Source organism: Rhinatrema bivittatum, chromosome 15, assembly GCF_901001135.1.
Source record: "Rhinatrema bivittatum chromosome 15, aRhiBiv1.1, whole genome shotgun sequence".
Lineage (NCBI taxonomy): Eukaryota > Metazoa > Chordata > Amphibia > Gymnophiona > Rhinatrematidae > Rhinatrema > Rhinatrema bivittatum.
The window spans coordinates 36,667,223-36,684,606 of record NC_042629.1 but is presented as its reverse complement, the minus strand read 5'-3'; the positions used below and the strand labels follow the sequence as shown (position 1 = coordinate 36,684,606).

At 42.7% G+C, this 17,384-nt stretch overlaps 1 protein-coding gene across 2 annotated transcripts in view; it reads left to right on the top strand.

Annotated features, from left to right (window-relative positions):
- The window catches only part of BOC (BOC cell adhesion associated, oncogene regulated), a 152,610-nt gene that overhangs the window by 84,130 nt on the left and 51,096 nt on the right, over positions 1-17,384 (top strand). For both annotated transcript variants that reach the window (XM_029578116.1, XM_029578115.1), the window contains exon 4: positions 291-569. In XM_029578116.1, coding sequence (XP_029433976.1) covers positions 291-569 — 279 coding nt within the window. The remainder of the gene's footprint in view (positions 1-290; positions 570-17,384) is intronic.

The following is a 17,384-nucleotide window of genomic DNA, read 5'->3' as shown; positions in this document are numbered from 1 at the left end:
GGGGGGGTGCTTGATGAGAATCCATACTAGGAGAGAGGGCATCATCACGGGCAATGGGAGGAGAGCATGCAAAATAACTGAATCATCATGGACTAGGAAAAACTGAAAGCATATTGTTCTATACTGGAGGAGAATTATTGCAATCAATTAATAAAGGGGTCTTTTGTGATGATAAAGCACGAGGAAAGAAGAGAGTTCTCATTGTTGATAATAGGGACTATAGTAGGACACAGTAGGCTGACATTATTATACTGTAATGGCTGCTTACCTGCTACATTTTCTTTTTCTAGGTGAAATCCTGCAGTTTACCGTCCAACCTTTCTCAACTTTCCAAAAGTATGGGGGTTCTGTGACCCTAGGATGCGCAGCAGACCCCCCTGGAGCTAACATTTCTTGGAGACTGAACGGAAAGGCGTTAAGCCAGGAAGGCGATGCACTTGGGATCCTCTTGGCGGGTGGCACCCTTGTTATCACGGCACTGAACAATGACACGGTAGGACGCTATCAGTGCATTGCCAGGACACCCACCGGAGCCATCGCCAGCATCCCGGCCATAGTGATGCTAGCAAGTGAGTACTTCCCTTAGCAGCAGCGTAAGGTTAACAGCCAGCATGGATGAAATGTGTGTTTGGGGGAGAGGGTTGGACAGCCATCTTTGAAGGAAGGATTTAACATGGCTGTATGTCCTAAGCTGGGCCATTTCTATTCCTTTGGTAGCCTGCTTGCTGCAGTGAATTCCCCAAAAGCTGCTCCCCAGGAGTACATTTTACTCTTAGCTGTTGCTTTCATTTCGGCTTTTAAAACATTTTTAGTATAACATTTTATTAGCGGCTAGCAAAACTCTGGGTATAATGTACCCATGGATGAGTTCCAACCATACAGTGGGAGAAATGGACCCATCTAATGCTATGTCCTTGTTACCCTGTGAGACGGAAGATGCACCGGGGTATGAAATATGCTTCTGCGTGAACCAGACAGAGCAGGGATTCGCACGACAGACAGACTGGTGGCCTCTTGCTCAGGGCCACATTGAGGCGGTTTCCCTATAATAGTCAGTTAACATTAGCCGGCGTCTTCTTCCCTGAAAAATGCCGAGCTAGAGGATGTCCTCCATCTGTCATAGGTAAGTACATGTGGCCATCCCTTTCTCATCAGGGCTGGTCATGCTTCCTACACAGTTTGCAGAAGTCACTTTCAGATGTAAGACTACTGCAGAACAAAGATGGAAAAGACATAGCATTAAAAAAAAAAAAAATACAGCCAAAAAGAGCTGACCTTGCAGAGCCTCTTAGCATGTTTTTCTGTTTGTAGATGTAGATGGAGTGGCCCTCCTCATGCAGTAGTAACTAAATTAACCTTTTTCCTTGCAGCTGACGACAAATTATTACTCATGTAAAGTACAGCAGGGCCAGTATGATAGCCAGAGGCATGAGTTTAATTCAAGGACCTTGCTCTGGCTCATCGAGGCTGGTAGAGGTTGGGAGTACTGAAGAGATGGCCATCACAGCTATTGGCAGGGACTCCTGGCCATTGTACAACAGTGGCACTCGGTGGCCAGGTTCAGGGTGCACATGTGCTAGTGCATGGAGCTGTGGCTTGTTGTCCTTGGGCCAAGGAGGGGGACATAAAAAGCAGAAGTCCCGCTGAGATAACAAGAAGAATAATCTAAACTCTACTGTCAGTTACTTGCCAAAGTCAATAATCAGTAAGGTAATACTAAGGGATCCAGTGATCAATGAGTCAGTATTTACTTTTTCGCACTGGCATTAATATATGTACATATTATTTCTTGCTGGGTTGAATGGTAATTTACAAGAGCTACGCTCGCGTTCTGTAAATAGAACAATTGGAATCAAGTGTGACCTCCCCCCCGGCCTGTGTTTCTGCTCCTTGGGGTGGAGCAGGATTGGGGTCACTGTATAGTCTTTAGGCAGGAGGTGGCGCATCATGGCATGACTTGAGAGTAGCATTGGATGAAGCTGCCTGGGGAGCTGCACCCTACAGAAGGAGGTTTAAAGAATGACAATTGCAGTTGATGGTTGCATAGTGACATCGCTCGTTCCCAAGCCCCCTCCCCCAAGACAGCTATAATAAGCATGGCAGCTTCTTCAGTCAGGCACTGAGGAATGATAGATTTCCCCCCCCCCCCCCCAAGATTGGAAACCTCAGAATAGATGTAATTTGGGGAGGCAAAGAACATGAACAGGATGGGGACAGAAATTTCAATACAACACGATACAGAGAGAAATTTTACACAGATAAATATGGCAGCTGGGCAGTACAGCTGCAGAGACCCCAGGTAATGAAGCTGAAGGGCTATTGAAAAAGAGGTGGTGAATATTTATTTCCCATGAAGTGAAGGCCGCTCCCACCATGTGCTCCTGTAGCACTTCTAGAACTTGGTCAGCTTAGTTTACTGATCCCCCCCCACACACACACACAGAACAGCCAAAATAAGCACCTAAGGTTTTGCAATCTGGACTAGGTACCATTGCTAGAAATTACATACTGTGCCTATTAGGCTGCAGGGAAAGGTATGTTAGTTTGTGAGGCTGGGGTCAGTATCAGTTACGATTGGATGTATAAAATAATGGCAGAGGAAAACGTAGAAAAGGTGGAATACACAGTTCTTAGCATCAAGAATTCGCTCCTAAATCACTCGCATCCCTGAGACACCTGCCATTACCTGACTGAAGAAGCTGGGTGGTATCAGTTCAGGGACAATATCTGTGACTCGTTACAGCCAAATAATGGGTCTAGAATTGGCTTTGCATGCTTTCAGGAACAGCTGTCCCCAGTTGGTCCCGTGAGAAACGGTAACTGGGAACAGAAATTGTGCTGAAGAAATAAGAGGAGAGGGGGCCGAAAGAGATTGAGAAGGGCCGTTTGCTCCAGGGCCATTGGTCTTGTCATCGACCCATTAATGAAGAGAGAGAGAGGTTCAGGAAGGCGGGGGGGAGGGAGGGAGAGGCAATGGGATTGTACCGTAAAGAAGACCAGGGGAAGCAGTGAAGTGTAACGGAGTCTCTTGAGCTCAGAGACTGTAGAGGGAGTGCCCCTCATTAAGCATCCTTGGGGGATTTGGCCATGGATAGGAAGGTTAGATTAAGTTTCTGAAAACACATTCCAGAGCAGAAAGGAAGCTGTGTTCTTTGCTTGTGGGTTGATAAATGGGGAAGGAGGAGGCGGTAGATATGATTACAGAGGTATGGCTTTCATTTATAGGAAACGGGGAACCAGGGGGGAAGCAAAGAACTTTGCAAAACAATGCTAGCAACGTCCAATCTCTTCTCTTAAACAATGGTACAATTTATTGGATCTGCTGATGAAAGCTTTCAATAGTAACCACTGGATTCGGGGTACATGTTCCCCTTTTAACTCTCCCACCATACCCTTATTCCTCCCCCCTCCCCCAAAGATGCAGACACCGCCCCCCCCCTGCTATCCCCACAGGAAAAGACAATAGTCCATTTGCAGTGATTATGGGGTGTGATGAAAAGAATAAAAAACGGGCTCCAGCTGCCAGGTTTGGTTTGGGTAGACGCTGATGTCAAAATAGTCGGTGGCATGCTGGATGGGGAGGTGGGAGAAGTTAGGCAAGGAGCAGAGTGGGAATGGGAGAATCCTTGGAAAAGTAGGACCAAGTTTACATGCACGCAGCAGAGTGAAACCTAGACTTGTGCAGGTTCATAGTGCTATATGGTTCCCTCCTCAGGTTAGATCACAGGACTGAATTGACCATCCTTTTGCAGTAGGGCAGGGGGAACCTGCTGTCTCTAAAAAGGGGGTAAGAACATAAGAAATTGCCATGCTGGGTCAGACCAAGGGTCCATCAAGCCCAGCATCCTGTTTCCAACAGAGGCCAAAACCAGGCCACAAGAACCTGGCAAGTACCCAAACACTAAGAAGATCCCATGCTACTGATGCAATTAATAGCAGTGGCTATTCCTTAAGTAAACTTGATTAATAGCCGTTAATGGACTTCTCCTCCAAGAACTTATCCAAACCTTTTTTGAACCCAGCTACACTATCTGCACTAACCATATCCTCTGGCAACAAATTCCAGAGCTTAATTGTGCGTTGAGTGAAAAAGAATTTTCTCCGATTAGTCTTAAATGTGCTACTTGCTAACTTCATGGAATGCCCCCTAGTCCTCCTATTATTCGAAAGTGTAAACCAATTCACATCTACTCATTCAAGACCTCTTATGATCTTAAAAACCTCTATCATATCCCCCTCAGCCCCGTCTTCTCCAAGCTGAACAGCCCTAACCTCTTTAGCCGTTCCTCATAGGGGAGCTGTTCCATCCCCTTTATTATTTGTTCACCCTTCTCTGTACCTTCTCCATCGCAACTATATCTTTTTAGAGATGCGGTGACCAGAATTGTACAAGTATTCAAGGTGCGGTCTCACCATGGAGCTATACAGAGGCATTATGACATTTTCCATTTTATTAACCATTCCCTTCCTAATAATTCCTAACATTCTGTTTGCTTTTTTGAGTGCTGCAGCACACTGAGCCGATGATTTTTAAAGTATTATCCACTATGCCTTTCCTGGGTGGTAGCTCCTAATATGGAACTTAACATCGTGTAACTATAGCAAGGGTTATTTTTCCCTATATGCAACACCTTGCACTTCTCCACTTTAAATTTCATCTGCCATTTGGATGCCCAATCTTCCAGTCTTGCAAGGTCCTCCTGTAATGTATCACAGTCTGCTTGTGATTGAATTACTCTGAATAATTTTGTATCATCCGCAAATTTGATAACTTTACTCGTTGTATTCCTTTCCAGATGATTTATATATATATAAGAAAACTAAAAAGTCATGGGATAGGAGGCGATGTCCTTTAGTGGATTACAAACCGGTTAAAAGACAGGAAACAGAGAGTAGGATTAAATGGTCAATTTTCTCAGTGGAAAAGGGTAAACAATGGAATGTCTCGGGGATCTGTACTTGGACCGGTGCTTTTCAATATATATATATATGTATATATATATATATATATGTATATACATATATATATATATATATATATATATATATATATATATATACATATACACTCATTGTATTCCTTTCCAGATGATTTATATATATATATAGATGATTTATATATATATATATAGATGATTTATATATATATATATATATATATATAAATCATCTATATATATATATATATATATATATATATATATATATATAAATCATCTGGTCCAAGTACAGATCCCCGAGACATTCCATTGTTTACCCTTTTCCACTGAGAAAATTGACCATTTAATCCTACTCTCTGTTTCCTGTCTTTTAACCGGTTTGTAATCCACTAAAGGACATCGCCTCTATCCCATGACTTTTTAGTTTTCTTAGAAGCTTCTCATGATGGACTTTGTCAAACGCCTTTTGAAAATCCAAATACACTACACCTGCCGGTTCACCTTTAACCACATGTTTATTAACCCCTTCAAAAAAGGAAAGCCAATGGCATCAAAGCCCATCTACAACAACCCTCCTCAATTACAAGTCATGCCTCAACACCTACAGAAACGAAATCAACAAAACAAAAAGAGAATTTTTCTCCAAAAAGATACACCACTTCTCATTTGATTCAAGAGCCCTCTTCTCTTATGTTTCAGCCCTCACTAAACCCCCCGGACCAAACATCCCAGATGACCAAGCTCTAAAAAAAGCCAGTGAACTTGCCGATTTTTTCGACAACAAAATCACAGCACTCGTAGCCCCCCTCAAAGGACTAACGCCGCACACAAGCCTCGCAAGCAACCACAACCACAACCAGCAATCAACTAAAGCAACCGCTTCTCAACCCATCACACACACAGCAGTGCTTGAATCTCTTGAACCCTCGTCCACCTTAGAAATAGCGAATATCCTAAAGAAGATAAAACCGTCCTCTCACCCCTTAGACCATATACCATCAAACCTGCTGAGTTCAATCCATGACATCATTGCCAAGCCAGTTGCCGATATCATTAACTGCTCCCTCGCCCAAGGCCAAGTCCCTGACCAACTCAAGTTAGCACTGCTCAAACCTCTCCTCAAAAAACCCAACCTTCCCACCACAGATCCGGCTAACTACAGACCTATAGCTAACCTCCCCATGCTAGCTAAAATTATGGAGAAAGTTGTCAACAGACAACTGTCTGAATTCCTTGACGATAACAATATCCTCACCAATAATCAATATGGATTCCGAAAGAAAAAGAGCACCGAATCTTTATTAGCCACACTATCGGACACCATTATCTTCAATCTCGAAAAAGGCCAACCTTGTCTCCTCGCGCTTCTGGATCTTTCCTCAGCTTTCGACACCGTGAACCACCCTAACCTACTACAACAACTGACAAACATCGGCATCACTGGAGCAGCTTTTAACTGGTTTAAATCCTTCTTAGAGAACAGATCATACAAAGTTAAGATAAACAATAAGGAATCTCACCCCATCCAAGCCAAGATGGGGGTACCACAAGGATCATCACTCTCCCCCACCCTCTTCAACATTTACCTTCTCCCACTCTGCCATCTGCTTACTAACCTCAAACTCACCCATTTCCTATACGCGGATGACATACAAATTCTCATCCCTATCACAGAGACCATACACAAAACCATGGACTACTGGAAAAAATGCCTCTCATCCATCAACGATCTTCTAACCAGCCTCAACCTCGTGCTAAACACCAAAAAAACGGAAATCCTCATAATAGCACCGGATAAATCTGCCCCGCCAACATCCAGCAACCTTCCAGACGCCTCAGAATACTCCACCGCACTTCAAGTCAGAGATCTGGGAGTACTACTAGACAACAGACTCAGCCTCAACAAATTCATAAATAACACTACAAAAGAATGCTTCTTTAAATTACAAGTGCTGAAGAAACTAAAGCCCCTTCTACTCTATAGGGATTTCCGCACAGTACTCCAGGCCATCATTCTCACTAAATTAGATTACTGTAATTCACTCCTGCAGGGCCTTCCAGCATACACTACCAAACCACTCCAGATGGTACTGAATGCCACTGCAAGAATCCTTACCAATGCCAAAAAAAGGGACCATATCACCCCGATCCTCCAACATCTCCACTGGCTTCCCATCAAATACAGGATTCAGTTCAAGACCTGCATGATGATTCACAAGGCACTTCATAACATCTCCCCACTCAACTTAACTTTCCAGCTTCAACTACACTCTTCTAACAAACCAACCAGATGGGCATACCAGAACAGAATGATCACACAACCTGCAAAATCTACCCTGAGGAAACGTGCTCTATCCACAGCGGGCCCATCTCTCTGGAACTCACTACCACCGGACCTCCGCCTTGAACCATGCCACATTACTTTCAAGGCGAAACTCAAGACTTGGCTCTTCCATCAAGCTTTCCCAGAGAGCTAAAAGCAAGAAGAACAAACATCCAGCCTTGTCTTGCAGCAATAATGTAATGTTCATCTTGCTTCAGTTATATTTTCCAAGTCATATTCTAAGTTGATTTCAGTTGTTTCAAATTAGATTGTACTTTATTATAGATTATCCGTTCACTTTATTCGATATGTTCATGTATGTTCCATGTAAACCGCCTTCCCGGCGATAGTTATCTCTGTTAATTGTGAACCGGAGTGATATGTATTGTATACAGGAACTTCCGGTATATAAAAGCCAAAAATAAATAAATAAATAAATAAATAAATGAAGCAGATTTGTTAAGGCAAGATTTCCCTTGGGTAAATCCATGTCTTTCTATATGCAGTACGATTTTGATCTTGAGAATAGTTTCCACTATTTTTCCCGGTACTGAAGTCAGGCTCACTGTCTATAGTTGCCCGGATCGCCCCTGGAGCCCTTTTTAAATATTGGTTTTACATTGGCCACCCTCCAGTCTTCAGGTACAATGGATGATTTAAATGATAGGTTACAAATTTTAACTAACAGTTCAGAAATTTCATTTTTTAGTTCCTTCAGTACCCTAGGATGCATACAATCTGGTCCAGGTGATTTGCTACTCTTTAGTTTGTCAATCTGGCCTACTACATCTTCCAGGTTCACAGTGATTTGGTTCAGGTCGTCTGACTCATCACCCCTGAAAACCATCTCCGGAACTGGTATCTCCCCAACATCCTCATTAGTAAACACGGAAGCAAAGAATTCATTTAGTCTTTCTGCAATGGCCTTATCTTCCCTAAGAGCCCCTTTAACCCCTCTGTCATCTAATGGTCCAACCGACTCCCCCACAGGTTTCTTGCTTCGGATATATTTTTAAAAGATTTTATTATTAGTTTTTGCCTCTATGGCAAACTTGATTTCAAATTCTCTTTTTGCCTGTCTTATCAATGTTTTACACTTAACTTGCCAATGTTTATGCTTTATCCTATTTTCTTCAGATGAATCCTTCTTCCAATTTTTGAAGGATGTTTTTTTGGCTAAAATAGCCTCTTTCACCTCACCTTTTAACCATGACTGTAATCGTTTTGCCTTCTTTCCACCTTTCTTAATGCATGGAATACATATGGACTGGACCTCTAGGTTTGTATTTTTAAACAATGTCCATGCCTGTTGAACACTTAACCTTTGCAGCTGCACCTTTCAGTTTTTTTTCTAACTCTTTTCCTCATTTTATCAAAGTTTCCCTTTTGAAAGTTTAGTGTTAGAGCTGCAGCTTTACTTATTGTCCCCCTTCCAGTTATTAGTTTAAATTTGATCATGTTATGATCACTGTTGCCAAGTGGCCCCATCACCATTACAAACAGAGCCATATGTTACAGTGCATTGATGTTACTGCATCAATAGAAACAGGATGACAGAAAAAGACCATATGGCCCATCTCGCCTGCCTATCCATCTGATTTATCTAGTCCTTACAATTCCCATCACTCCTCTGCATTTTTCCCTTGCTTTCTTGAATTTAAATACTGTTTTTGCCTTCACGACCTCCACTGAGAGGCTGTTCCATGCATCCATTACCCTCTCTGTAAATAAATATTTCCTAAGATTACTCCTGAAAAAAGATTACCCCCTTCCACCCTCATCCCATAATCACTTGTTCTAGAGCTTCCTTTCCATTGAAAAAGGCTCACCCCCTGTGCATGGTAACCTTTGAGATATTTAAATGTCTCTAGCATAAGTCTATCCCCATATGCTTTAGAACATAGAAACATAGAAATGACGGCAGAAGAAGACCAAACGGTCCATCCAGTCTGCCCAGCAAGTTTCACACTTTTTTTTTTTTCTCATACTTATGTTACTCTTGGCTCTTAGTAACCTTTTGGTTCTATTTCCCTTCCACCCCCACCATTAATGAGAGAGCAGTGTTGGAACTACATCTAAGTGAAATATCTAGGCCAATTAGTTAGGGGTAGCAACCGCCGCAATAAGCAAGCCACACCCATGCCCACCTGCTCACCCAGACTAAATAATTCAGTCCTTGTTGGTTGTTGTCTGTATATGATAACGGCCTCCTGGCCGTTATCATCTCCCCGAGTACACCTCTCTCTCTTTTGCACTTCCAGTTTCCCCTTAAATAAACTATATCCTAGTGAATACCCTCCCTCCCTCCCCATACCCTGCCCCCTGCCTATCCTCCTCCATCGCTCCCTCCCCCTTCCTCCCCCCGTTATCATTGATCCTTTGGTTCTCTTTGTATTCAGATTTTTGGTTCTGTTATTAATGTGTTATTGTTATATTGTTTCATTGTATTTCCCGCCTGAGTTCTTTGTAAACCGGCATGATGTGCTTCATGAATGTCGGTAAATAAAAGTTAATTAATAAATAAATAAATAAATAAATAAATATAGATCCACCTTTCTTCACTCTAGGATCCATACCAAGGGCATTCAATTTATTTATAACTCTTCTGTATGGAACAAAGGCCACTGGCCATTTTAGTAGCCTCCCTCTGGACCGACTCCATCCTGTTTATGTTCTTTTGAAGGTGCAGTCTCCAGAATTGTACACAATATTCCAAGTGAGGTCTCATCAGGGACCTATGCAGGGGCAATATCAAATCCTTTTTCTGCTGACCATTCCTCTTTCTGGCTTTTTCCATCACTTTATCCACCTTTTTGGCCATCTTAAGATCATCAGATACAATCACCCCCAGATCCCCCTTCTCTTTTGTGCTTAGAAGAATTTCACCTCCAATACGGTACCTCTCCCTTGGGTTTTTGCAGCCCAAATGCACTACTCTGCATTTTTTAGCATTACATCTTAGCTTCCATTCCTCTAGCTTTACTAGATCTCTCCTCATGTTTTCCACACCTTCCTCACTATCTACCATTTTGCAGATTTTGGTTTCATCAGTAAAAAGACAAACCTTCTCCAACAATTGTTCAAAATGTTGCTAAAAAATGTTGAAAAGAACAGGTCCCTGAGGCACACCACTAGGAAAGCCCCCCCCCCCCCCCCCCCTCAGAGAAAACTCTGTTTTCCTCCTCCCTTTGTCACCTCCCACTCAGCCAGTTTCTAACCCAGTCAGTCACTCTAGGATCCATACCAAGGACATTCAATTTATTTATAACTCTTCTGTGTGGAACCATGACAAAGGGCTTGCTGAAATCCAAGCACACTATGTCTAATGCTCTCCCTTGATCCACCTCTGGTCACCCAGTCAAAGAAATTGGTCAGATTCGTCTAACAAGATTTACCTCTGGTAAAACCATGCTGCCTCGGATCTTGTAATTCATTGGATTCCAGAAACTGCACTATTTTCTGCTTTAGCAGCAATTCCGTTATCTTACTCAACGCATAGGTGAGCATGGAACAGCCTCCCTCTGGTGGTCTGTAGTTCCCAGATTCCTTCTTACTTCCACTTTCATGAATAGGAATCACATCCACCTGTCTCCAGTCCTCCGGAACTACTCCTGATTCTAAAGCATTATTGAAAAGATCAGCCAGCAGAACTACCAGGCCTTCTCTACGTTCCTTCAATACCCTCCAGTGTTTCCTATCCAGCCCCATCACCTTAGCTATTTTAAGTTTAGTTAGCTGCTCATGAACACACTGTTCTGAAAATCGATTGAGGTTTACCTCACTTCCAATCTTATTTGTGTTTGTTTAATGTGGTCCTGCTCCAGGCCCTTCCACAGTGACCAAGGAACAGAAATATTTGTTAAGCAATTTTGTGTTTTCCCTCATCAGCCTCTACATATTCCTCCCCTTCACCTTTGAGTCTCACAATGCCACGTTTGCACTTCCTTCTATTACTAACATATTTAAAAAAAAAAAAAAAGTCTTGTCCTCCCCATTTTATTATATTTGCTGCTTTTTCTTCTATTTGAATTTTTGTATTTCTGACTACTTTTCCAGCTTCTCTTTTCTTTTCCAGATACTGTTGCCTATCTTCCACTTTCTATGATCTCTTGTAGTCTGAGTGGTAAACTTTTCTCCCTTACCTTTGCAGCTACTTCTTTAGAAAAACATAGCAGCCTTATTTTTCCTCTTTCCTTTTATTTACTTTCCTAACAAAGATTAGTTGCCCTTATGATATTTCCTTTTAGTTTTGTTCATGGCTCTTCTACTTCCCCTAGATTTTCCCATTCAGCTAATGACTCCTTGAGGTACTCCCCCCATTTTAACAAAGTTAGTTTTCCTGAAGTCTAGGACCTTTGTCTTTGAATGAACCTTCATCTCTTGTGCTCTAATACTGAACCACACCATCCAGTGATTGCTGGATGGCAGATGACCATCAGCTATGACATCAGAGACACTATCACCGATGGCAAGCACCAGGTCCAGTATCTCCCCCCTCCCATCCCGTGTGGGTTCCGTTACCAATTGACGGAACAATTCTCCTTACACGTCTCAAATTTGTGTTGATTTTTATGAATTCTGGTGCCAGTAGCCTGTGTGTCAGAGCTATCCTAAAGGACCTAGGAATGCAATACTGGAGGAGTGGACTCTACCTCCACCCCTCCCAAAAGCAACTGTTTGTAATGGGCGTACGTACTTCTTGCTGCTGGTCATCACCTTGTTGCGGCTGGGGCAGGGTCACTTTGCTGACTCCGTGATCTCTTCCCCCTTTATGTGCAAATATTTATCCTGCGATGCAGAAGAGTACATGCCTGCATAGCAGAGACTGAGTAACACAATGCTCCCGCTCTCGAGTTTCCAACTCGTGCTAATTCAGCCATTCCTCAGTGCGTTATACTTGGGCACTCCAAAGTGCGAACATCTTTTAATCTGTGGTATAACAAGAAACGGCTCAATTCTAATTAACCCTTATATATTGCTTTTCATCCAAACAGGATCCAAGTATGCTTCACACCTATACCGCTTCAGATGCAGCTTCTGAGAAAATTGCCTGCCATGCATTTCTCTTTATTTACTACTGTTCTTATCTTTTTCATATCCCTTCCTCCTGTGGCCCAGTCTTTGCCGTGGCCAGTCTTGTGGCCAGTGAGCATGGACCCTTGACTCACTCCAGAATCTGTTGCAGGCCAGTAGGGTGCCATAGTGGGTGGTGACCGGGACGACCTCCTTCCTTGTGGGGGGGTGAAGGCCATAATTGTAGCCCCTGGAAAGGCTCCCAACTCCTGCTGACCCAGGGAGAAAAACCTGGGTCCTTCCAGGAATCTAACCTCTGCTTGACAGTGTTGCAGCACCACTGCTCGCTCCGGCTCCTTGTCCGATACTGGTTAGTTAAAATATACCACTGACCCTTGACCCATACTTTTCTCGAGCCATCCAAACTGCAGACTGCATTAGGTGCTCCTGGCCAAAAATAAATATCCCAAATGTTCCCGAAATGCAAACATAAGCTTGGGTACTCCAAAGAGGAAAGAAAAGAGCAATTTATTCTGTCATGAATTGCAGTGTTTTGGTTTAAAACATGGAGCCTTCAATGGGATGTACAGTAATAAGAACCCTCCTTTTCTGTGAATGCAATATTCGTTTCCCGTTCCTCAAACCATGAGTGTACCCAAGTCCAAGAAATTGGTAACAGCAGACAAGGGCAAAGAGCATAAAATAGTGAAGCGACACAGAGTGCTTAGAGCAGGGAATGGCAAATAAAATTATTTGGGGCCTGTAGAGGAGAAACCCCCCCCCCCCCCCAAATAAAATGAATGACCAGTGGGCGAGATTTGTCACAACAGAGACTCGGGGACTCCAAAAGCTGTGGCAGGTGATGATGAGCCCTTGCCCCATGACGCACTTCTCTCCTCAAATAAGAACATAAGAACATAAGAAAATGCCATACTGGGTCAGACCAAGGGTCCATCAAGCCCAGCATCCTGTTTCCAACAGTGGCCAATCCAGGCCATAAGAACCTGGCAAGTACCCAAAAACTAAGTCTATTCCATGTAACCATTGCTAATGGCAGTGGCTATTCTCTAAGTGAACTTAATAGCAGGTAATGGACTTCTCCTCCAAGAACTTATCCAATCCTTTTTTAAACACAGCTATACTAACTGCACGAACCACATTCTCTGGCAACAAATTCCAGAGTTTAATTGTGCGTTGAGTAAAAAAGAACTTTCTCCGATTAGTTTTAAATGTGCCCCATGCTAACTTCATGGAGTGTCCCCTAGTCCTTCTACTATCCGAAAGAGTAAATAACCGATTCACATCTACCCGTTCTAGACCTCTCATGATTTTAAACACCTCTATCATATCCCCCCTCAGTCGTCTCTTCTCCAAGCTGAAAAGTCCTAACCTCTTTAGTCTTTCCTCATAGGGGAGTTGTTCCATTCCCCTTATCATTTTGGTAGCCCTTCTCTGTACCTTCTCCATCGTAATTATATCTTTTTTGAGATGCGGCGACCAGAATTGTACACAGTATTCAAGGTGCGGTCTCACCATGGAGCGATACAGAGGCATTATGACATTTTCCGTTTTATTCATCATTCCTTTTCTAATAATTCCCAACATTCTGTTTGCTTTTTTGACTGCCGCAGCACACTGAACCGACGATTTCAATGTGTTATCCACTATGACACCTAGATCTCTTTCTTGGGTTGTAGCACCTAATATGGAACCCAACATCGTGTAATTATAGCATGGGTTATTTTTCCCTATATGCATCACCTTGCACTTATCCACATTAAATTTCATCTGCCATTTGGATGCCCAATTTTCCAGTCTCACAAGGTCTTCCTGCAATTTATCACAATCTGCTTGTGATTTAACTACTCTGCACAATTTTGTGTCATCTGCAAATTTGATTATCTCACTCGTCATATTTCTTTCCAGATCATTTATAAATATATTGAACAGTAAGGGTCCCAATACAGATCCCTGAGGCACTCCACTGTCCACTCCCTTCCACTGAGAAAATTGCCCATTTAATCCTACTCTCTGTTTCCTGTCTTTTAGCCAGTTTGCAATCCACGAAAGGACATCGCCACCTATCTCATGACTTTTTACTTTTCCTAGAAGCCTCTCATGAGGAACTTTGTCAAACGCCTTCTGAAAATCCAAGTATACTATATCTACCGGTTCACCTTTATCCACATGTTTATTAACTCCTTCAAAAAAGTGAAGCAGATTTGTGAGGCAAGACTTGCCCTGGGTAAAGCCATGCTGACTTTGTTCCATTAAACCATGTCTTTCTATATGTTTAGAACACTTTCCACTATTTTTCCTGGCACTGAAGTCAGGCTAACCGGTCTGTAGTTTCCCGGGTCGCCCCTGGAGCCCTTTTTAAATATTGGGGTTACATTTGCTATCCTCCAGTCTTCAGGTACAATGGATGATTTTAATGATAAGTTACAAATTTTTACTAATAGGTCTGAAATTTCATTTTTTAGTTCCTTCAGAACTCTGGGGTGTATACCATCCGGTCCAGGTGATTTACTACTCTTCAGTTTGTCAATCAGGCCTACCACATCTTCTAGGTTCACCGTGATTTGATTCAGTCCATCTGAATCATTACCCATGAAAACCTTCTCCATTACGGGTACCTCCCCAACATCCTCTTCAGTAAACACCGAAGCAAAGAAATCATTTAATCTTTCCGCGATGGCCTTATCTTCTCTAAGTGCCCCTTTAACCCCTCGATCATCTAACGGTCCAACTGACTCCCTCACAGGCTTTCTGCTTCGGATATATTTAAAAGAGTTTTTACTGTGAGTTTTTGCCTCTACAGCCAACTTCTTTTCAAATTCTCTCTTAGCCTGTCTTATCAATGTCTTACATTTAACTTGCCAATGTTTATGCTTTATCCTATTTTCTTCTGTTGGATCCTTCTTCCAATTTTTGAATGAAGATCTTTTGGCTAAAATAGCTTCTTTCACCTCCCCTTTTAACCATGCCGGTAATCGTTTTGCCTTCTTTCCACCTTTCTTAATGTGTGGAATACATCTGGACTGTGCTTCTAGAATGGTATTTTTTAACAATGACCACGCCTCTTGGACATTTTTTACTTTTGTAGCTGCTCCTTTCAGTTTTTTCTAACAATTTTTCTCATTTTATCAAAGTTTCCCTTTTGAAAGTTTAGCACGAGAGCCTTGGATTTGCACACTGTTCCTTTTCCAGTCATTAAATCAAATTTGATCATATTATGATCACTATTGCCAAGCGGCCCCACCACCGTTACCTCTCTCACCAAGTCCTGTGCTCCACTGAGAATTAGATCTAAAATTGCTCCCTCTCTCGTCGGTTCCTGAACCAATTGCTCCATAAAGCTATCATTTATTCCATCCAGGAACGTTATCTCTCTAGCGTGACCCGATGATACATTTACCCAGTCTATATTGGGGTAATTGAAGTCTCCCATTATTACTGCACTACCAATTTGGTTAGCTTCCCTAATTTCTCTTAGCATTTCACTGTCCATCTCACCATCTTGACCAGGTGGACGGTAGTATACCCCTATCACTGTAGTCTTCCCTGATACACAAGGGATTTCTACCCATAAAGATTCAATTTTGTATTTAGTCTCATGCAGGATGTTTATCCTGTTGGACTCTATGCCATCCAGGACATAAAGCGCCACACCTCCTCCCGACTGCTCCTCTCTGTCATTGCGATATAATTTGTACCCCGGTATAGCACTGTCCCATTGGTTATCCTCTTTCCACCATGTCTCTGAGATGCCAATTAAGTCTATGTCATCATTTACTGCTATACATTCTAATTCTCCCATCTTACTTCTTAGACTTCTGGCATTAGCATACAAACATTTCAAAGTTTGTTTTTTGATTGTATTTTTATTCTGCTTTTTAATTGATAGGGATAAGTTAGAATTTTTTAGCTCAGGTGAGTTTTTAGTTACAGGCACTTGGACTACTTTTCTAATTATTGGAACCTCACTGTCGGGATGCCCTAATTCTAATGCATCATTAGTATCCTTTAAAGATACATCTCTCCGAACCATGCGCTGCTGAGCGACTGTCGGCTTTCCCCTTTGTTCTAGTTTAAAAGCTGCTCTATCTCCTTTTTAAAGGTTAGCGCCAGCAGTCTGGTTCCACCCTGGTGCTAGCAAACGAGCCCTGCCTCTAACGCTTTGGATAGACACAGAAGGGGGTTTTTCGTTTTCCCCTCGGGCGAGCAGTCACCATGTTTCCAGAACTAGCTGAGACTAGCCGAAAATACCAGGCTAACCCACTCTTGTCTCAGCAGTGCTGCACAGATAGGCTGGGTATTGTTCTAGGCCCCTCGGGGAAGAATCTCATTTTAAAGCAGTGCCGTTAACGGTGCTTCCCTTGCGTATCCCTCTCAGTCCTTGAAACCACGGGAGCGGCACTGCTTAGACTGGGTGGCCGACCAGACCAACTGTGTGGCTGTTATGGAAACCTTACCCGGGGGGGGGGGGGGGGGGGGGGTGAGTGTTAGTCCCTTCCTGCTATCATTGGCATGTTTGACTGTGCAGAATAAAATGGAGACACGAGTGGATATGATTAAAATCCAAAGCTTGTAGCTGACGACATAACCTTACTACCACAAGTACTACTAAATCATTTCTGTAGTGCTACTGTACGTAGGCAGCACTGTACAGACACACAGACGAGACGGTCCCTGGATATGGAGCAGGAACGATCCTTAATATGGGCGGCCTAAATTTAGCAGCAGCTGTGAGCAGAGGCTAAAGGGATCCCACAACACCCGTCAAGTAGTGAAACGTGCATTGTGGTGCTCCCGACACTTACTCAGTTCAGTCTTATATAAGTGTTCTCTCTTTTTTTCCCACAATTTGGTATTCATGTTAGTCTCAGCTTTAGAATAAAATCATTAGATTTGGGTTTATTAAAATGAATTTTGTACCTTTTTTCCCCCCTTATAATACACCTGCCATGAAATAACAGGGACTCTGTAGGATGCCTCCTTTAATTTGCCTAAATCTGATATCCCTTCTGTTTTGTGTAGGAGACATTGCTAGACCCAGTTCCTACAGCTGTGGCTAATGAAGAAAGATCTAGCGAGAGGTTTCTGCG